Below are 21,492 nucleotides of genomic sequence, written 5' to 3' on the forward strand. Positions count from 1 at the left end.
GTGGGATTAGCTACTTCACAGGAAAGGCCCAAGAGCTAGCCCGCTCCCTTTCCACCATGTGAAGAGAGAGCAAGGGGACAGCCCTCTGCCACCATGAAGAGGGCCCTCATCAGACGCCAGACTGACTGGCACCTTGACCTTGGACGTCCCAGCCTCCAGCACGGTGAGAAATAAACCCTTCCCCAGTCCCCAGTGTATGGTATTTTGTCACGATAGAGGAGGGGGCTAAGACACTCCTCTTCATGACTTTTGTACTTGGCTCTTGCTTTCCCTGGAGCAAGTTCCTTCAAGATACTCTCAGGGCTTGGTGCCTCACATCCCTCTGTTCGCAAATGCCCTGTCCTCAGTTAGACTTCCCCAGACCCCTGACCTTGTAACCCGAAAGCCTCAACTCCATTGTCTGCCTGCCTTTTGCGCTACTTCATGTTCCCCCAAAGCACTGGTCGGCCTGTCTATACATGTTTATTGTCTTTCTTCCTGTCAGGCTCGGGGATTTTTGTCTGTTTTGTGGAGTGAACGGCTGGACTTGAGAGGTGATTATGGAAGGGACGTCCCCCCAAGGAGGGAAGGCGTTGACTCCGTGGTTCTCATCCACCCGGACCGAGGTCTGAGGAGCTGGTCGGGCCCGCTGTGTGGAGCAGAGACCTGGGCACCTGGGGGCTGAGGGCTGTGGCTCGGCTCCAGCATCACTCGGCTTCCTCTCCCGGGGGATGGGGAATAGAGCCCCCCCCCCATACAAGTGGGTTGGTGGCCAGAGAAAAGAGCGGGAGCCCTTGTGAGGGTGCTCGATTACGTGCAACAGAAGCCGACAGAAGCAAATGTAAAGGGGAACGTGTCACCCGTGTGTGGGGTGGGGGTAGGCGGCCTACCAACCCTGCGCCACCACAGCCCGCCCCCCGTCCCGTGGCTGCTCCAGGCCTCCCCCTGGGCTCCATCCCCGAAGATCTAGCCATGAACGGACACCTCTGCACTGGGACCACACAGCCTCAGCGACGGCTTTGCTCCCGGTACCATGACCCGAATCCCTGGGGAGGAATGGCGACCTGCCCACGTTTGGTCAGGGTCAGCCCCCGCATGGCCCCCCAGGAGCAGAGCCAGAGTTGCACTGTGGGGCCCGCAGTGCGGATGGGGATGGGATCAGTGGTCTGCGCTGAACACATCACGTAAAGGCCGACCTGTGGCAGGCGCTCCATGACTGGGGGCGCTCAGTGTCATTGCTGTTGCTGGAGGCGTCGGCGGGGTGGGGGGTGCGGAGGAATGGCTGGAGGCCCCAGGAGAGGCAGGTGGGTGGAGCAGCAGTAGGGGTTGGGGGAGGAGGGGCCCCTGGTGTGGAGGATAGAGAGGTAACATGTGCCCAGGATGTGGGGGGAGGGGCATGTCCCAGGTAAGGGACCACGTGCGTCCTCACCTCCCATCTGCCTGCCCCCAGCAACTCAGGCTCAGAAGAGCTACCCAGAGCTGACGGCAATGTCCTCTTGCCCTTGGGATGAGGAAGTCCACTCCGTAGGGCTGACTTGAGTCCTCCCCCGGCCTTCAGGAACTCAGAGGGCACTGCTGCGTCCGGCAGGAGGCCTGGGATGACCGTTCAGGGCTGGGTGGGTGATGACCAAGCCTGGCTTTGCTGTCTTCACCGCCTGCAGCTCCTTCAGGGACTGCTCGCTCAGCTCCACGGAGGTCAGACTGTGGCCGCGTGGCACAGAGCACAAGGGGGGTAGGGTGGGGAAGCTGAGGCTGGGACTGGGGGCACCGTGACAGGCCGGTGAGGGGGGGCAGTGATGGGGCTGTTGGCCCAGGCAGTGCTGAAGGGACACAGTGACAGGAGGTGGTTACTCAGGGGCATCAGAGGCTGGGGAAGGGGCTTGGGCCCAGAGCCTTTCGGGGAGCAAAGGGTGCTGGGATCACTGGCCCAGAGTTGCCATGGGCCCCAGATGACACACGGACATTTCAGTCTGGTAGAGCGGCTGAGGCCAAGGGCTGGGCAGGCCTTTGGAGCACGGTTCTCCAGGGGCTGGGTTTGAGAGTGGTTGCCGGGCGGGGGGCGGGGGGTGGTTTCCCTTCAGCATCCGGGAAAAGTCCCCAGGCACCAGCCCAACCCATGGTTGAGAGGCTGAGTCCCCACACCTTTCCCGCCCCCGCCTCTACCTGAGGGTCTGTAGGCGGCATCCTGGGTACTGGAGGACCGCACACAGGTAGGTCACTATGGGCTCTGATAGCCGGCAGTCACCGAGCTCCAGGGTCGTCAATGCTGGGCTCTGCCTGAGCATGCCGGTGAGGTACTGAAAGGCTTCCTGAAGGCTGGGCTGCCACACCCTTGGGGGAGGAGGAGCCTTAGGACCGCTGTGGACACCCCCCTCCCTGGTCCACAACCTGTCCCTCCCGTGGTCTCTCTCAGGCCAGGTCTCACCGGAGCTTCTGCACCTGACACTGCGGCCAGGCCAGGCCCTCACTCAGCACCCGCAGGCCTGCCTCGCTGAGCCGGTTGTGGAGGAGGCCCAGCTCCCTCAGGGCGGGGGCCTCCCTCAGGGCCTCAGAGAGGTCTCGGCAGACGGAGTCCGGCAGTCTGCAGCGGCACAGCCTGTGGGCAAGAGGCACGTGGGTCTGGCTTCAGGCCCCTTGGCTGCTTGGCCATGGCCCACTGGGCAAACTGGCCACTCCTGTGTGTGTGTAGGCGGGGGGTTCAGTCCGGGGACAGGCTGGCTCGGCAGGAACAGAGATCTCTCTGTCCTTTGTCTCCACATGTGTGCCTGGGGCGCCAGGGCCATCCGAGCGAGGGCAGGCCTGCACACTTTTCCCTTACGGCACAATTCTCTCCCAGCGTCTGGAGAGCCCGTTTAGATCTTACTGCCGCGTGTTTAGCCCGTTGAGTTTGGGGGGGCGTGGTTTATGCAGTTAGCCAGTCCCCAGCAATCAAGCAGTTGGCTTGTTTCTACTTCGCTGCCTTTAGAAACAATGCTGTGATGAACCTCTTCATGCACTGAGTTTAGAGACGAGTGGGTGGGCCAAGCTTGCCGATCACTGCCCTCTGTTTCTTCCCAGGTTGCTGGAGTACCCTCCCACCAGGCCAAGTGACCGTGTCACCACGCCTCACTACAAGTTCCTACAGCTTCTCTTACTTTCTGCTTACTTGGTGACAAGTCCTGTACTCAGCATGGCCACGTTAATTCTCATGCCAGCCTGCTGAGGCAAGACCTACTGGCTCAGTTTCACAGGGGAGGAGACGAGCTCAGACAGACTGACTTGCGCAAGGGCTCCGCGGTAGGCAGCCGGGACTCAAAGCCTGTGGCCAGAGTACTTCCTCCGCTTCCCTCTGCTGCCTGTGAGAGTTCAGAGGGGCTGCCCAGTAGCGCCTCTTTCCAATAGCTCCTCGAAGCCTTCCTTTGTTTGTTTGTTTCCTTTTTTTGGAAGGAAAATATATTCTGGTCTTCCTTATCCCTCCCCCAGAATGCATAGCTGCACCACGCTTTCTACTCAACCTGCGGCCAAACCCTCCTTCCTAACTAACACCGAAGCTGGTGAGGGAACACGGAAGCTGGTGAGGGAGCCCCAATCCCCATCCCCTCCTCCCTCCCCGTCCTGAGTGGGCACAGCCTGTTGATCCCAGCCCAGGACACCAGAATCCACTTGGCCATTTCCAGCCAGGGCTGCATCTCTGTCCCTGCCCAGACTATCCTGCTTTGCATCCCTTCCAAGGGAGGGTGGGGGCTCGGTCACTCACGTCAGGCTGTGCAGACCACAGTATTGGTCAGTCATGGCCTCGAAGAGTGTACGTAGTGGAGAGGCCTGGGGTTTTCTCGTGGTGGCTTGTGAACTGGTGGGAGAGACAGCAAGGTGAAGCCCGCCTGTCCCCTTCCAGTCCCTCCCTCCTTCCTGTGGTCCTGAGGTGTCAGAGCTGCCTTTGTCCTCAGCCCCAAACTGAGCTGGGACCCCTCCACCCTCTGCACTCCAAACCCAGAGGGAAACCGCTCATCTGGGACCTCATGCGCCTCCCCGCTGAAATGGCCTATGTGAGTCCGGCCTGTGCGTGCAGGGTGTCACCGTCATTCCGAGACGGGTCTGTCCTTGCACCTGCAGTGGGCGTCCCCAGCCCCAGCCCCTGCCAACACCCTGACAGTCATTATGTCAACAGATGCTGAGCTCTGGGTTGAGTGCCGGGTTGGTGCTAAGACGATTTGCCCTGAAGGAGCTGAGGGTCTGGTGAGGGGGAGAGACATGGGCAGAGGTCATGGCATACAGTGGTCTATGGGGCACTTCTGAGGACAAAGGGGTCCCAGGCCAGCTGGGGGAGCCTGCCAGAGCACTGACGACAGGCAGCAAACAGTGTTCTGGTTGGAGGGAACAGCAGGTACAAAGCTCAGGGCACAGCTGGCGTAGTGCATTCCAGAACTTACTAGAAAGCTGGGCCACAGCCACATGGCCGTGCTAAGAGGTTTGTCTCGGAGGGGACCGGCTGGGAGTTGGCATGGCAAGGGCCCCTCCGGAGGGAGATGGACAGATGGACATCGGAGGCTTCCTTGAGAGGGTGCGGGCTCCTCCTTGGGGGGAACAGGCCTCTGGGCGGTGGCCTCCCCCTGCCCAGATGGATGCAGGGCGCACATCCCCCCACCCAGGGCCTGTGGACTCACGAGCTGCCACCGAGGCTGCCATGCAGTCGCTTTATCAGGCTCTTCTTCTTCTTCTCCTGTGGGGGGACCAGCGCACAGCTAACCAGCCGCAGGGCCTGCCCGGCCGGGCAGCTCCTCACGCAGTAGCTCAGGACCACCAGGTCCAGGCGGCTGAAGCGCACTCGCTCCAGCCGGAGCTCCGGCCAGCTGCGCAGCGCCTGGTGCACAAAGGCGCTCTCCTGCGTCTCGTACAGGCAGTACAGGAGCTCTAGCGGGTAGCTGAGCTCGCCCTCCTCCTCCTCTTCTGGCTCCTCAGAGCCTTCCGGAGCGTCTGTCTCTTCAGTCCCCTCGGGGGCCGCCCTCGGGCGGCCCTGGCCCTGTTCCTGCACCCAGCGCAGGACATCCTGCTTCACGCGCTCGGAAACCACGCTGCGGCCAAAGTGGCGCTCGATGTCACGCATCCGCTCCGCGTTCAGCAGCCCGAAGAGGAAGCGCGTGGTGAGCGTGAGGTGGCTGCGCAGCTCGGCGTCCCCCCGCAGAAGCGCCCCTACGCCCTCAGCCGGTGCCTCGAGAGCCCTCTCGTCCTCCAGCAGGTAGGACAGCGCGGCAAAGAATTCCTGGAAGCTCTGGTCCATGAACTGGTAGGTGACCTCCGTCTCCAGCACGCCTGGCAGCTCTTTCTTGCTGAGAAACAGCGTCTGCACTTTAGAGCCACGGAGTTCCAGTCGTTCCAGATCCTTCTCCGGGAACTGCGCCCTGTGCCGGAGGGTACCTTCGCGGGCCAGGCGGCCCAGTTTCCGCAGCTCTCCCTGCATCTGGGGACCGTCGGCGGCAGTCGCCGAGCTCAGGACGCTGGTGATGAAGAGCAGGTACACGGACGTGGTGGTCTTGGAGGTGCGCGACAGGTCCTGGTGGAGCTCGAGCTGCTGGCGCAGGACGGTGCACACGATCCAGCACACGAAGGGCACGAAGCACAGCGCGAACAGAGTCTCGTTCTCCTTCACGAAGCGGTAGGCGCGCTCTGCCATCCGTTCGTCCCGAAAAAACTTGTGGAAGTACTTCTTCTTGTCCTTGTCAGAGAAGCCGCGCACCTCCGCGCACTGCGGGGAGCACAGGCGGCCTTGCAGCCTCGCCGGGGCGGCGGCGCGGGCGGTCACCAGCAGGCGGGCTCCGGGCAGCAGCGTCTTGCTCATCAGGCCGTCCAGCACGCGCGCGCCGTCCGCCTCCTCGAAGGGGTCTGTGCAGGGCGCGGCGCTGGTGGGTCCCGGCGGCAGCTCGTCCGCGCCGTCCAGGATGAAGAGCAGCCGCTCCGAGCGAGCGAGCATCTGGCGCACGGGCGCGCTGCGGTGGGGGCACTGGTCGAGGACCAGGCGGGCCAGGCTGCACGGGCCCGGTCGCTCCAGCAGCTCGCGGCAGGGCAAGAAGAAGGCGAAGTCTACCTGGTCGTGGTACAGCTTGCCGGCCGCCCAGTCGTACAGGATCTTCTTCGCAGCCATGGTTTTGCCGATGCCCGCCGGGCCCTGCAGCACGACGGTCAGAGGCCGCTGACCCTCTTCGTCGCGGCCGAACAGGCGGTTAAAGGTGTGGGTGTCCGAGCGCCACGCGCGCTCTGCCTCCGGCTCCTCCGCGAGCGCCCGAGTCTCGTCCACCAGCGCGGCGCTCTCGCGCGCAATCAGCAGTTTGGTGAAGCGCTTGTTGATCTTCACCGAGCGGGCGTTCCTCTCCTTTACCGTGGCGTGCTGCTGCAGGACGTGCTCTCTGTACTTCTTCTTGTACTCTGGCGGGGGCGGGAGAGGGGGCCGGGGGGAGTCAAGGGAACTGGGGAGCGGGGGAGGACGAGGACGGGACGGGCCGCGTCACTGGACCCTCTCGGCCCCTTCCCCAGCCCGCTAGGGTCAGGTCTGTCTCCCCTGCCGCACCCCAGCCCCTCCGCCCAGCCACCCTCCCGCACACCCTCCTCCCCCAGCTGCCGCGGAGGCCTGTGCTGCGGACCTGAGGATCACCGTACCCTCCCCCACCCCCACCCCCCGCCCCCACGGCTTGGGGCGGGTGCTTCGCACGGAGATAGACTTACCCGACACGGAGAGCAGTGCGGAGGAGCCGGGGCCGAACCCTGGAAGGGAGACCTGCAGTGAGGCCCAGCCGAACGCGCAGGGGCGGGCGGGGGCCGCAAGAGGGAGTTGGGGGGCCCCCTTGGGAGCGCCCAGGACCCGAGCCCTGAGAATCAGCTCTGGTGGGGCTGTGCATGGGGAAGCGGGAAGGTTGGTGGCGCGAGGCCTAGACTCTGTCCGGGCGGAAGGGAACAGAGAGGCAGGGACCCCGGCGACCCTCGAGCTCGCGCTCACACTGCAGCCGCTGCTCCTTGAGTCGCGCAGCCACGTCGCGCACGTCCGCCCTCTTCAGGGTCTTTCGGGCCACGTCCAGGGCAGGCTCCGGCCCGTAGAACTGGATCATCTGCTCCGCGAGGTCCACGGCGTCGGCGCGCTCCAGCCGCCCCCACGGGATGCTGCGGCCGTCCAGGGCCGCGTCCCGCAGCTTGTGGCGGAAGCGCTTCAGCTGCTCCTGGCTCAGGTCCTCGAGCGCGACCTGGAGCAGGTCTCGCGCCTTGGCCGCGCGGGCGTCGGTGCTGGGGGCAGGCGGGGCGGGGGGGTGGCGGTCAACACGCGTGTGGTTGCGGGGACCCTGGCCATGCCCCGCCTCCTACCCTACTCGACCCCGGGGTCGGGGCACGCACGACTGTCAGCGGCTCCCAGGAGGCCCCGTTGCTCCAGGGGACACTCGCGGGGAGGAGAGGCTTGGAGTGGGGAGCCGGGCTTTGCTCCCAAGCTTTGCCGCCTGGTGGTGAGTGGGTCCCCCCGCCTTCCCCAAGGCCCTGGCCACCGCTGACCCCAGCGCTAGGGGGCGCCTTCCCGCTCTGCACATCCCTTGCTATGTCCCTGCCAAGCGGGGCCAGGCCAGGTCAAAAGCCCAAGATGCCGTAGCTACCAGAGCCTGCGCTCTCCCCTTTCCTCCCTTTCCTCCTTCCCTCCCTGGGAGCCTCCAGCAGAGCCAAGCCAGCCTCAGTGGAGAGCCAGACTGTGCCCCACAGGTCCCTGTGAGACTCCTCTCACTGCACCCTTTGGTGGGGCCCAGGCTGGGGGCCTCACACCAGGGGCTGAGTCTGAGCCCCTGGTAGGGAAGAGAGCCTCCGATGCCTTCTGTGCAGATGGAGTCCCTAGAGTCCTGAGCCTGGGGCATGTTGGGGAAAGGGCGTGGATGAGGCTGTGAAGCCCCAGGCAGACAGCAGCCCAACGCCTTAGAGGGCTTTCCGAGTGACCATCCCAAAAGCCAGCACTCACCCGGAGCGGAAGGCCTCTGGTTGGTCCATGGAGTCTGGCACCTAGGAGGAGTGCTTAGGGGCAGACGCAGGGATCAGAAAGGCTCCTCTCCCCAGGTTGACGGAAGCCAAGTTCTAGGGGATTTGCCCAGCTCCATCCATGCCCGAGCCCCAAGGGCTCTAGCTCAGCTGGCACTGAGATGTCCGTCCAGCAGTCACCAGGCTCCCGAACTCAGGCACCTGGGCATGTGCGCACAATCACCCTTTAAGAGTTTTGCTGGGTGACCTTTGATTTTTGTCTAATCTTTTTCCCCCATTACTGTACTCTGAAAACCCACAGGGCGTGGCAGCAAGGGAGAGCCGTGAGCAGGTGGCAGCAGAGCAGGGAGGACAGTGGCTGGCTCTGAACTAGACCTTCAACTTTAGGGCCTCAACATAGGTGACACTCTGAAGGTAGCAGGGAAGAAGGGCTTCTTGGGCCGAGGGGACACCAGGGCTCGAATGGTAGTACCAGGGAAAGGAGGCTGTCACGTGGGCCAGGGAAGAGCTCTGTAGCTTCCCAGGTCTGGCGTGAGCAGGTGGATGGGGAGAGGTGGGGAGGTGAGGTGTGTGTATGACTGATGTGCAGCCACGTGTGACCAAATGAATGTGGGGTTCCCCTGACAGCGTCTGCCTGCGTGAAGCGTGTGTGTGTGTGTGTGTGTGTGTGTGCATCTATGCGACCACCGTGTTTGTGTGAGTGCACCTGTAGTCGGTGACATAGTCGGCGACATAACAGGTCCCAAAGATAACAGGTCCTACTCTTGGGAACCTTGGAAGGTCCCCTTCTATACAAAAGGGGCTCTGCAGCCGTGATGGAACTCAGGATATAGAGATGGGAGATTGTCCCGCGTTACCCAGATGGGCCGAAAAGGTCATCTCAAAGACATGGCTAGAGGCCGAGGGGGATTCAGCCCAGAGGATGGCGAAGTGACCAAAAGTCAGCCACGAGGCTGCTGGCTCTGAAGTGGGGAGAAGGGGCCTTGAGCCAGGGAGCACGGGAACACAGCACTAGAAGCTGGGAATGCAGCTCGAAAAGGCAGGGGGAGGTCATGTCCTCTCGGGCCTCTGGAGGGAATGTGGCTGAGCCAACCCGTGGAACTCAGCTCAGCGAAACGGCTTTTGGACTTTGGACCTCCGGAACCACAAGAGAATAAGTGTGTACTGTCTTAAGCCAGGTTTACAGTAGGGAATGCAGCAGCCCCAGAAGATGAACACAAGATCTCTCTGAGTGTCTCTGGGCGGTCGTCTGCAAGAACCGGGGTTCTGGAGTTGCCACTGCCCTTCTGGCCGTAAGCCATCCTTGTGTTCAATCCTGCTTCCAGGAGGAGCCTTGAGAACTGACCCCCCGACCCTGGGAGAGAACCCGAGTTCTGGGAGCCTCTTTTTTGGCAGACCTCTCCACTAGGAGGAGGGGATTTACAGAGATGTCCATTTCTCTCTGATTTTTTTTTTTTTTTCTGTTTAAGACAAATAGCTCCATGTCTTCCTGAGGTGGGCTGGGATTCTCAGAGGTTTGGGTCTGCTAGTCACACTCACTTCTACCCCAGGACAGTGCCTGCCTCTCTCCTACTCCCCAAGTTCCTGACAGGTCCCCGCCCATCCCACTTGACTGCCCTCACTGGGCAGCCTTCTGAACACAGGGCAGGGCTGGGAGCGGAGAGCCTGGAGGGGGTGCTGCTGCCAGCACACATGGACGGGAAGTGTTTGGTGCTTTGAAAGAACTCCTGTGAACATGAACACAGCTCACGGTCCCCACAGAGCACTGAAAAGCAGGGTCCGGCACCTGCCCTGTGTGTTGAAGCAGCTTCCGCTGGGGCAGCTCCAGAGCGGGACAAGACCCTGGCTCCAGGCCCTGGTGAGCGTAACAGCCGGCAAAGCAGAGGAGAGGACTGAGTCTCCTTGGAGTCAGGGTCCTGGGGACAAACCCTTAGCAGAGTTGGACCTCAGATGCCAGGGGAGGTTGGGGGTTGGGGGTGCTACAGTCGTGAGCTCTATATGGGGTTCCAGCTCCCTCGATCTGCCGGCTCCCGACTCACTTAGCTCCAGTGACATGGCTGGGATTCTGCAGAGGTAAAGCAGCCATCAATGGACCACAAACATAGGTGTGTCAGGGCTCGACTGTGGACAGAATGTGGGCCCTGCTCGGCTCCGGTGGCATTGCAGGGCCCTGGCCCACAGCTCCACTTCCAGAGACCCCAGTGCATCCTTCATGGACCCCTCAGTGAACACCATTCCAACCCCAAGACACTCCACACACCCTCAGTCCTCCGGGCAGAGACAGATGTACCACCCTGGCCGGTGCTGTGTTTCTCTAAGTGCACGTTCACTTTTCCTCTCCACGGGATGATTTCTTGAAAGCAAGTTCTTTACTGCTGCACTGTCTCCCTTTCACTGTCGTTTCAGACAGGAAGTGCCACCATCAGGAACACCGTCTCCTAGCCAGAATGTTGGGCATCAAATCCTGCCTCCACCATCCAATGGCTGGACCACCTTGGACAAGTTACTTAACCTCTCTGTGTCTCTGTTTCCTCCTCTGCAAAACGGCATGGTAATGGCACTCCAGTATTGAGGGTGGAGAGGAGTGAAGCTGTCACATGTGTGCCCCGCCCCTTCCAGGCCCTGGTTGTTGCCACCCCTCCAGTCCTGGGAAGCTCTGCTTTCTGGGTCACCGAGAACATCCTGATTCCTAAACTTCAGTTCCATTCCACTCACTCCCCACCCCCAGCACTTCACGCTGCTGACTGTGAATTCTTCCCTGAAATGTGTGCTGTTTCCGTTTTGCCAGGGGACGGGGAGGGGCGAGTCAGAGAGAGAGTAGGGCTGGAGGAAGGGCGTGCATCTGCTCTGGTGTGTTCGGCCACATTCAGCACCGGAAGGGCCCTGAGGCCTGTGATTTCGGGATGTCAAGGTCATCGCCATCTCATCAGATGGACCCTCCTTAAGTTGACTCTGTGCCCTACAAACTCTCAGCAGCCCCGGGAAAGGCTCTGCTGCCAGGAGCCAGTATCAGGGAGGCCTGCTGTGAGCTGAGCTGCGTTGTGGGAGCATGGGAACAAGGAGAGGAGGTGGGGAGCGGGTGGAGGGGTGCGGGGGGGGTGAAGGCCGAGGCTTGCTTTCTCAGAAAGGGGTCAGCAGGGAGGAAAGGACATGGGGGAGTGGGGTGGCAGACGGTGCCTTCCATTCTGGATCCGTGTTCTCCCGCAGGCCCGGCAGCTGAGCAGGGGCACCTCCAAGTGCACCATGTTGCAATCTTTACCGCGTAATTGAGACGGCACTGTGAAGTCCCTCACAGGTCCCTCCCACAGGGATTTTGCTCCCCAGGAAAACTTGAGGAAAGCCTTTGAGCCTTTCGTCCTATCTCACACTTGGCCGCCGATGAGGGTTCACTGGTGTCCTCAGCATCACCCACTCCTCCTCGGGGGTTTCCCTCCTCTCTGGTCCTCTTCCCTTCGAAAGCCTCATTCTCGGTGCTCACACGCCCAGCAGGATGCTGCTTTCCCTGTTCTGAGCGTTGCGCTTCACGTCTTGACTTCAGAGAAAGAACCGTTTCTGGAGCAGTGGGAAGGATGAGGAGAAAAATGGAGCTACAGCTGACCCCTCCTCTGTCCGCTAACATGAGATAACTCGGCTGACTTGCACGAACTCCTGGAAAGACAGACTGTCGAAAGGGACGCAAAAGAAGGAATCTGAATAGATCTACAAGTAAAGAGGCTGAATTAATAATAAAGAGAAATTCCCACAAAGGAAAGTCCACGTCCAATGGCGTCACTGTTGATTCTAGCAAACATTTAAAGCATTACAAACACTGCTGCACAAACCCTTAGGGAAAGCAGAGACGAGAAGACGTTCCCAGCTCAGTCTGTGACGCCACATTACCCTGATGCCAGGTGAGGCAAACACATCACAAGAAAACTAAAGACCAGTATCTCTGAGGAATACAGACAGAGAATCGCTAACAAACTCCTACAAACCAGAATCATCAACATATAAAAAGAATTACAAACACAGCTAAGTGGAATTTATCCCAAACACAGCTAAGTGGAATTTAAGGATGGCTTGACATCCCCGAATCAGTTACTGTGACTGAGGAGTCCTTGCCGTGCCCCGCCGCCCCCCAGCAGGAGCTGGCCAGGCAGCCTGGGTGGTTCTCCTTCTCCTTTTCTCTGACGAGGGTTTTCATTGCAGTGATTCTGTTCCTCTTACACTCTCCCCACCCCCCACCCCGTACCTTTAATACTCTTGTATACTGGGAGTCTTGGAGGTAATTGTCTTGTCTCTTAGCCTTCAGGAGGTCTAGTGGCTACAAGCTCAAGGTCAAGGCGTCAGCAGGGCTGGTTTCTTCTAAGGCGTTTCTCTTAGACTTGTAGACAGTTGTTTTCTTCCAGTTTCTTCACATGTTCTATGCTCTGGGGATCCAATATGGATTTTAATACATCCTACCTTACTGAGGGAAGGGAAATATTCAGTCCCAGCCCTCTCCAGCCTTCCTATTTCACTCAAAGAAGAATTTTGAAAGAAGCCAGAGGGAAAGAAAGCTCACCAAGAGAACAAAGGTACAAATTACATCAGACCTTTCTTGGAAATAATGTATGCAAGAGGAGAGGGGAATGAGATATTTAAATCATTGAAAGGAAAAAATCCACCTACCTAGAATTCTGTATCTAATGACATTATACTGAAGTGAAGGAGAAATAAGAACTTTCTCCTAAAACAAAAATTGTGGAAATTTGTCACCAGAAGATCAGCCCTGCAAGAAATGTTAGTAGGTGTTCCTCAGAGAGAAGAAAAAGAATATTATGTAGATTCAGATCTATGTAAATGAAGAGGATTATTGTAGGAATAAATGAAGGTAAATAAAATATTTTATTTTTCTTACACTCAACAGATCTATCAGTTTGTTCAAGATAATAATAACCATGTACTGGTTGAATATTAGAAACGTGTGACCATCATGTCGTAAGGAATGGGCGGGAAGGATTCTTATAAAATAACCCATTGCCTGTGCAGTAGTGCAGTACTACATGAGCACAGACAGAGTAATTGTAAAGGTACATTACAAATTCTAGGGCAGCCACCACAGCATTTAAGAAAGAAGTATAAATTAGGCACCTGGGTGGCTCAATTGGTTAAGCGTCTGACTCTTGATTTCTGCTCACGTCATGATCTCAGGGTTGTGAGATCGAGCCCTGTGTGGGGGTTCACGTTGGGCCTGGAGCCTGCTTGGGATTCCCCTCTCCCTGTGTGCCTCCCTCCCCACTTATGCTCGCGCTTTCAAAAAAGGTGTACTTGATATGCTAAGGGAAGAGAGAAAACAGAAAAATATCCTCAAAACCAGAGAAAAGGCAGAAAAAAGAGTGGAAGGAAAAAAGAACAAGAAAGTGAGACAAAGGAACCAAATAACAAACGGTTACAAATATGATAAACACTAATTCAGCTACATCAATAGTCACTTTAATGGTCGATGACCTAAACACCAATTAAAAGAGAGACTATCAGAGTGGATTAAGAACATGGCCCAGCTGTGTGTTGTTCATAAGAAACCCACGTTAAATGTAAAGACACACATAGGGTACAAGTAGAGGGACCGAGAAAGATAACAGGCTAACACTAATCACAAGAAAACTGGGCGGATGGAGGTGGTCAAACAGTATAAACTTCCAGTTAGAAGATAAATGAGCACTAGGGGTGTGACAGACACCACGGTGACTGTGGCTGACCTTGCCGGATGGCATGCGTGTATGAAAAACATAAAGAGAATAAATTCCTGAGAGTTCTCATCACGGAGAAAAAGAAGGACCTTTTCTTTCCTTTTTCTTTTGTTATCTATTTGAGATGATGGGTATTAACTAAACTTATCTGGGTCTTATTTCACAGTATATGTAAGTCAAATCATTATGCTGTATGTCTTAAACTCACACAATTTATATGTATGTTAATCATATCTTACTAAAGCAGAGAAAAAAGCTGGAGTAACTAATTAACTTCAGACAATGCAGATTTTAGGGCAAGGAAAATCATCAGAGATAAAGAGGGGCATACATAATGATAAAAGGGCTAATTCTCCAAGTAGATATAACAATCCTTGATGTGTCTGTACCTAACAACAGTGCCAGATACCTGAGGAAGAAACTGATAGAACTTTAAGGAGAAATAGATGAATCCGTTTTTATATTTGGAAATGTCAATATCCCCTCTTAGAAATGGACAGATCCAGCAGGCAGGAGCTCAGTAAGGACACCGCTGAACTCAACACCATCAACCAACTGGGCATAATGGATGGTCATCGACTACTTCAACCAACCCCAATAGAACACATGTTCTTCTCAAGCTCATAAAACATTCACCAAGATAGACCACATTCTGGGCCATAAAACACACCCTAACAAATGGAAAAGAATAGAAGTCATACAATGTCTGTTGAGATCACAGTGCAATTAAACTAGCATTCAATAACAGAAAAATATCTAGAAAATCCCCAAATATTTGGAGATTAGACAGCACTCTTCTGAATAACACATGATATAAATATAAATTATAAAATAAAAATGAAAAAACTTATCAAAATTTGCAAGATTCATCTAAATCACTGCTTAGAGGAAAATTATAGCATTCCATGCATATATTAGAAAAGAAAAGCGCTCTAAAATCAGTAATATAAGCTGCTACCCTGAGAAAATAGGGGGAAAAAGGAAAATTAGATCCAAAGTAAGCATAAAAAAGGGAATAATAAAAATTACATCAGAAATCAATGAAACTGAAAGCAGGAAGTTAATAGAAAAAAATCAAAGAATGAAAAGCTAATTCTTTGAAAAGATCAATAAAATTCATAAGCCTCTAGCAAGACGCTCCAGGAAAAAAAAGAGATAAGGGGCACCTGGGTGGCACAGTTGGTTAAATGTGTAACTCTTGGTTTCACCTCTGGTCATGATCTCAGGGTCATGGGATCGAGCCCCACATTGGGCTCTGCCCTTATTGGGGAGTCTGCTTAAGATTCTCTCTCCCTCTCCCTCTACTCCTCCCCCCAGTGCTCTTTCTCCTTCTCTCTCTCAAATGAATAAATAAATCTTAAAAAAAAAAAACCAGACAAGGTACAAAGTTACAAATTTTTAATATCAGAATGAAAAAGGGGCCATCACCATAGATCCCATGTGTAAAAGGATAATAAAGGAAGAACTTTATGCTCACAAATCTGACATTTTAGATAAAGTAGATCAATTCCTTGAAAGACATACTATATCAAAACTTGCACAAGGAGAAGTAGATATTATGAGTATGTCTGTATTTACTAAAAAAAATCAGGGGCGCCTGGGTGGCTCAGTGGGTTAAGCCTCTGCCTTCGGCTCAGGTCATGGTCTCAGGGTCCTGGGATCAAGCCCCGCGTCGGGCTCTCTGCTCGGCAGGGAGCCTGCCTCCTCTTCTCTCTCTGCCTGCCTCTCTGCCTACTTGTGATCTCTGTCTGTCAAATAAATAAATAAAAATCTTAAAAAAAAATCAAATCGCAAATTAATAATGTTCCAAAATAGAAAGTACTAGGCACAGATGTATTCACTGGTGAATTCTAAAAAAGAAATAACAGCTCTACTATCTCTTCCAGAAGAGAGAAGCAGAGGAAACACTTCCTAACTCATACTATGAAGCCAGCATTATCTTAACACCAAGACTTTACCAAAAATAAATTGGACAATATCTCTCATGGACATAGATGCAGAAATATTCAACTGAACATTAGCAAATTGAACCCAACGTGCGTAAAATTAATTATATACTGCAACAAGGTGAGATTTATCTCAGGTGTGCAAGGCTGGTCTAATTTTCAAAATTCAATTAATGTAATCTATGACATAAACATGCTAAGGAAGAAAAATCAATCATTGCATCATTAGACGCAGAAGAGATCTGACGACACCCAACACCCATTCATGAGAAAAACTCTCTGCAAACTAGGAATAGAGGTGAGCTTCCTCAGTTAATAAAAGAGATTGGCTAGAAACCCTCCACTAACATCATACTTAATGGTGAGAAACTAGAAGCTTTCCTTCTAGGATTGGAAACGAGACTAGGAAACTCCCTCTTACCACTTCTAATCAACAACAGGAGTCTTAGCCTATGCAACAAGACCAGAAAACACAGTAAGGGTCTACAGATTGGGAAGGAAGAAATTTACTTTCCCCCCCATACATGACATGAGTGTCTGTGTAGAAAATTCCAAAGAATAAAAACCTCCTGGACTAGTAAGCAGCTATTGTGAGGTTGCAGGATGCAAGGTCAGTGTACAAGATTGCCGGCTTTCCCGTGTACGAGCAACGAACAGCTGGAATTTGAAATCAAACAGAGCTTCATTTACATTAGCACCAAAACTGATAAAATACTCAGGTATAAGTCTAACAAAATTTGTACAAGACCTGTACGAGGAAAACTACAAAGCTCTGATGAAAGGTTTAAAAAAATATGAATCAATGGAAAAATATTCCATGTTTATGGATGGGAAGAGTCAATATTATTAAGCTGTCAATGTTCTCCAGATTGATCTATACATTCAGTATAATCCCAATTAAAATCCCAGCGAGTTATTTTGTGACATTGGCAAACTTACTGTGAAGTTGGTACAGAGAACGCAAAGACCCGGAAGAGCTCACACAACAGGGCGTTAGAACAAGTGCTTCAAGACGCACCATAAAGCTGCACAGGTCAGGGCCGTGTGCTGTTGGCAACAGGCTAGAGAAACAGATCAGTGAGGAGAATAGAGAACCCGCCTATAGACCCACAAAATAGTCAATTTATCATTGACAAAGGAGGAAAAGCAACTCAGTGGAGAAAGGGTAGTCCTTTTTTCTTTTTTTCTCGTTAAAAAGTTTCTATTTACTTAATTTTATTGGTGTGTAATTGACATACAATATTATGTTAGTTTCAGATATACAACAGTGACTCAACATTTACACACAAATGCTCACTCCAGTAAGTCTGGTTACCATCTGTCACCACACAAAGCTATACGGCACTATTATGCTGTACTTTACATCCTTGGGTGCAGCTTATTTTCTAATTACCTTTTAATCCCCTTCATATATTTTGCCTAGAAAGGGTTGTTTTGTTTAACAAATGGTACAGGAACAACTGGATGTCTACAAGAAAGAAAAAAATCTTGGCACAGATTTTAACTTTTCACAGAAACTAACTTAAAATGGAACATAGACGCAAATATTAAATGGAAAACAGTAATGTTTTTAGAAGAGAACATAGGAAGAAATCTAGGTGATCTTGGGTTTGGCAATGGCATTTTAGATACATCTCCACAGGCATGGTCCATGAAAGAGAAAATGGATACATTTGACCTCATTAAGGTTAAAAATTTCTGTTCTGCAAAAGACATTGTAAAGAGAATGAAAAGACAAGCCACAGGCTGGGAGAAAATATTTGCAAAAGACTTATCTGATAAAGGAATGTTATCCAGACCATACAAAGAACTGTCAAGACTCCCAAGTAAGAAGAGCATCTGCTTAAAAAGTGGTCAAAAGATTTGGATGCTTCACCAGAGACAGTATTCAGATGGCTGCTGAGCGGAAGCAAAGATGCTGGGCATCGCACGTCTTCAGGGAGATGCAGCTTTCAACAACGGTGCAGCACCGCCCGCCCGGTGCAGTGACTACGACCCAGAGCACCGGCAGCAAATGCCGGGCCACACAAGGGGCAACAGGAGCTCTCACCCGCCGCAAAGTCACGCAGCCTCTTGGGGAGACAGTTGAGTGGTTTCTTACAAACTCCTACTGTATAACCAGCAATCATGCTTCTCGATATTTAAATTTTAATTTAAAGGATTTTAAAATGAGTTGAAAGCTTTTTTTCTTTTAATATTTTTTTATTTATTCACTTGACAGAGATCACAGGTAGGCGGAGAGGCAGGCAGAGAGAGAGAGAGAGAGAGAGAGAGAGAGGAGGAAGCAGGCTCCCCACTGAGCAGAGAGCCCGATGCGGGGCTCGATCCTGGGACCCTGGGATCATGACCTGAGCCGAAGGCAGAGGCTTCACCCACTGAGCCACCCAGGCGTCCCTAAATGAGATGAAAGCTTATGTACGCACAACACCTGCACACAGATGTTTACAGCAGCTTTACTCACGATCGCCATACTTGGAAGTAGGTGTTCTTCTGTGTGTTAATGGGTGCGCAAACCTTGAGACTCCACACAATGGAGTATTAATCAGTGATAAAAAGAAACGAGCTAGGAAGCCATGACAAGACATGGAGGAACCCTCAGTGCATATTGTTAGGGAAGAAGTCAGTCTGAAAATGCTCTGCATTATGTGACTCCAACTCTGTGACATTCCGGAAAAGGCAAAACTCTGGAGACAGTAAGAATATCAATGGTTGCCGGGGTTGGGGGAAGGGCGGTGGATCGTGGAGCTCAGGGGATGTTTATGGCAGTGACACTACTCTGTGTGACACTATTGTGGTAGACACAGGATGTCATGCATTTGTCCAAAGAATGTTCAGCCAAGGAAGAGCCCTGATGTAAACCTTGGGCTTTAGTTAATAATAATGTATCAGTCATCAGTTGTAACAAATGTACCACACCGTTACATAGTGTTACTAATAAGGGGACTCTTATTATGTGTATATTATATATGTGTGTGTATATATGTGTACAAAAATTATCTATACTTTCTGCCAAGTTTTTCTATAACCCTAAAAGTACTCTAACAAATAAAGTCTATTTAGAAAAACCATAATGTGATACCACTTCGCATGTGATGGGTGGTTATAAGTAGAAGGGTGGACAGTAACAAGCGTTGGGAGGACGTTGCTGGCGGGGGTGGAAAGTGGTACAGCCATTTTGGAAAAATCTTGTCAGCTCCGCAAAACGTTAAACATGGTGTTACCACAGAACCTGGTCAAATACCTCTGAGGTATCTTCCCAAGGGAATTGCAAACAACATCCGCACAAAACTTCCACACAAACGTACATAAGCTTTACGGTAGCCAAGAGGTGCGAGCGACACAACATCGGCTGAAGAGTGGATGCACAAAGCGCGGCCCTTCGCGGGATGGACGGCCGCGGCCCCGAGGAGGGCTGGAGTCCCGACACACGGTACACCGTGGAGGAACCTGGAAAACACTGTGCTCAGTGAGAGAAGTCAGACCCAGAATGACACGTACTGTATGATTCTACTCATATGAAATGTCCAGAACAGTCAAAGCCACAGAGGAAAAAGGAGATGAGAGGTGGCCAGGGGCCGGCGGAGAATGGGAGCGACTACTAATGGGCAAGGGGCTCTTTTTTGGAGTGATGGAACATTCTGGAACTGACTGTGGTGACAGTTGTACAAGTCTATGAATGAGAGTTCTCAGGACCCTTGGATCACACCCTTTAAGTGGGTGAATTTTATGGTATATAAATTCTATCTCACTAAAGATTTTTTTTTTTGGTTTTGCTTTTTAAATATTTTATTTATTTATTTGTTTATTTGAGAGAGAGAGAGAGAGAGAGAGAGAGAGAGAGACTGTGGTAGAAGGAGGGGCAGAGGGAGAAGAGGCTCCCTATTGAGCAGAGAGCCCCATGGGGGACTCGATCCCAGGACCCTGAGATCATGACCCGAGCCGAAAGCAGATGCTTAAAATGACTGAGCTGCCCAGAAGCGCCTCATTAAAGATATTTCGGAAATATTAATTCCGGTTTTTGACCTCCTGACGGATCTTCTAAGCAGCCTTGGTTTGGGGAGCATACCCAGTGCGGGTGGGCTTGGCTCTGTCTGGGCTCCGAGGGCTGGACCCCGACAGCGCCCTAAACAAGACAGGAAGAACGGGGCCTGAGCAGTGAGTGGCAATGCAGGGTTTCTGGGGCTGCCCCCTCCACGGTGGCCCCAAGTGTCCATGTCACCACTCGCCTGTGGGAAAAGTGAGGCAGCAGGCACGCCCCCTCCTGCCAAGGGCAAGACCAGGACGTGCGCGTGTCCCTTCTGCTCACTCCCTTGGCCACACTGAGCACTGGGGAGTTTGGGCAGTGCGCTAGGCATAAATCCCATGTCAAAAGACACTCCGTCCTAAGTCTGTTCTCCCAAAAAATTATGATTCCAACCCACTAGTCCTCATGACCTGGAGTGCGCTCTGGGGCCTCCGTGGCTGGTGCCCAGTGATTCGCATCTGGATCCAGCAGCTGGTTAGGGCTACTTTTCCGAGAATCCCCTACGAGCAGCGACATTAATCTCAGCAGCCTCATGACTCAGGGCTCACACACACTCCAGAAAACCCCCGTTCAGCCCTGGAGGCCTCAGAAAACACTGTTCTGTGCTTCAGCTTTCCAGAGGGGCAGCACAGGGGCCATCCCCTCACAGAGCAACGTTTCCCTAGAAGAAGCTCTTTGGGAAGCCCTCCCTCTGCCCAAAGTTCTGTGCTCAGGGCAGTGGCTAAAAATCCCCTCTTGCCCTCTTTCCTTTCCTCCCCTGCTCTCCTGGTCCGCAGCCCCGAACAGCTTCCTTCCCAGCCCACTTCCTCACCCTCCCCTCCCCTTGCAGGGCCCAGCACAGCCGCCCAGCACACCAACATCCGCACGCTTCCCTGCGGGCTGGCCGCTCTCTCCTCTCCAGAGGGGAACCCCCACATCACCACACCTTCAACCACGGCTCTCAGCTCTCCTTCCAACACAACCCCCCGCCCCCCGGCCTACAGGGGTCCCGAATGGAGCAGGATGTGGGAGCCCTGCCAGCTGCTGACCCAAGACCCATTCTGCCCTTCCTTCTTACTGACGGAGCCCCACTTGCTGCGGGGTCGCTAAGTGCCTTCCTACAAGGCTTGATTTCCCCGAAGGTGTCCATGGGGCACGGTCTTGGCCAATGACAGAGAAGAGGAACCCTGCCGGGTGAGCTCAGGAGAGCCCAAGTGTTCCCTCTAGAGAGGACGGACGGAGTGAGCACAGCCTTCTGCTCTTGGCCTCTTTGTCCTGCACAGATGTGGACACAGGCCTGGGGGTCCAGCAACAGTGAGCATGTGGGGACGGAGACTACTCACCGAGGGGGAGAAGGAGCCGGCCCCCAGGGTGGCACCACGACCCCAGGCCAGCTCCGAGCCCCGCTCCGCCGCCTCGCTGGGTGGTGAAGACGCCCGCCCTGTTCCATGTGGCCAAGATAGTCCTAACTGAGGCCGGTGGACTGCGGACGGAGGCGACTCTGCCCCATCTCTCAGCCCCATTTCCGATGCCTCCTTGCCCACACGGCCCTTCCGCTGCTCCGTCTCCCGTAGAAACCAGACCAAGCCCTCCGTGCCTTCGGGTCTGCGGTTCCTCTGTTCCTCGGGGAAGCCCTCCCCTTGCCCTCAGGGATCCAGAAAGGAGCTCCTTCCCCAGAAAGCCTGCGGCTCAGACCTTGCCTGGTGGGCATCTGGCCTATCAAGAGGTCTGGCAACATAGCCAGAGACAGAAAGGGTTGCACTGTCTTTAAAATAAGACACAGAAATATTACTCAGCCTTAGCAAAGCAGGAAATTCTTGGTACAACATGGATGGAGCTGGGGGACGTGATGCGGAGTGAAACAGGCCAGATGCAG

The 21,492-nt window shown here is 53.8% G+C and overlaps 1 protein-coding gene across 1 annotated transcript; it reads right to left on the reverse strand.

Moving 5' to 3' along the window:
- Nucleotides 1-1,394: 1,394 nt before the first annotated feature.
- NLRP6 (NLR family pyrin domain containing 6) lies at nt 1,395-8,035 on the reverse strand. Its single transcript, XM_032879878.1, has 8 exons — nt 7,940-8,035; nt 6,947-7,227; nt 6,676-6,714; nt 4,623-6,378; nt 3,716-3,808; nt 2,405-2,575; nt 2,143-2,310; nt 1,395-1,680 (listed from the first exon to the last, which is right to left on the reverse strand). The coding sequence occupies exons 1-8, from the start codon at nt 7,966-7,968 to the stop codon at nt 1,542-1,544; spliced, it is 2,676 nt and encodes an 891-aa protein (XP_032735769.1). The 5' UTR covers nt 7,969-8,035; the 3' UTR covers nt 1,395-1,541.
- Nucleotides 8,036-21,492: the final 13,457 nt, after the last annotated feature.

The sequence above is a fragment of the Lontra canadensis genome, unplaced genomic scaffold (assembly GCF_010015895.1).
Source record: "Lontra canadensis isolate GAN:19392208 unplaced genomic scaffold, GSC_riverotter_1.0 scaffold66, whole genome shotgun sequence".
Taxonomy (NCBI): Eukaryota; Metazoa; Chordata; class Mammalia; order Carnivora; family Mustelidae; genus Lontra; species Lontra canadensis.

Bases quoted from the DNA above. Each gene is read 5' to 3' on its own strand.
- NLRP6 (XM_032879878.1), bottom strand. From the start codon at position 7,968: ATGGACCAACCAGAGGCCTTCCGCTCCGG. The intron at 2,311-2,404 runs GTGAGACCTGGC...TCCTCCCCCAAG, and splicing joins TGTCAGGTGCAGAAGCTCCG to GGTGTGGCAGCCCAGCCTTC. The intron at 1,681-2,142 runs GTAGAGGCGGGG...ACGCGGCCACAG, and splicing joins TGCCGCCTACAGACCCTCAG to TCTGACCTCCGTGGAGCTGA.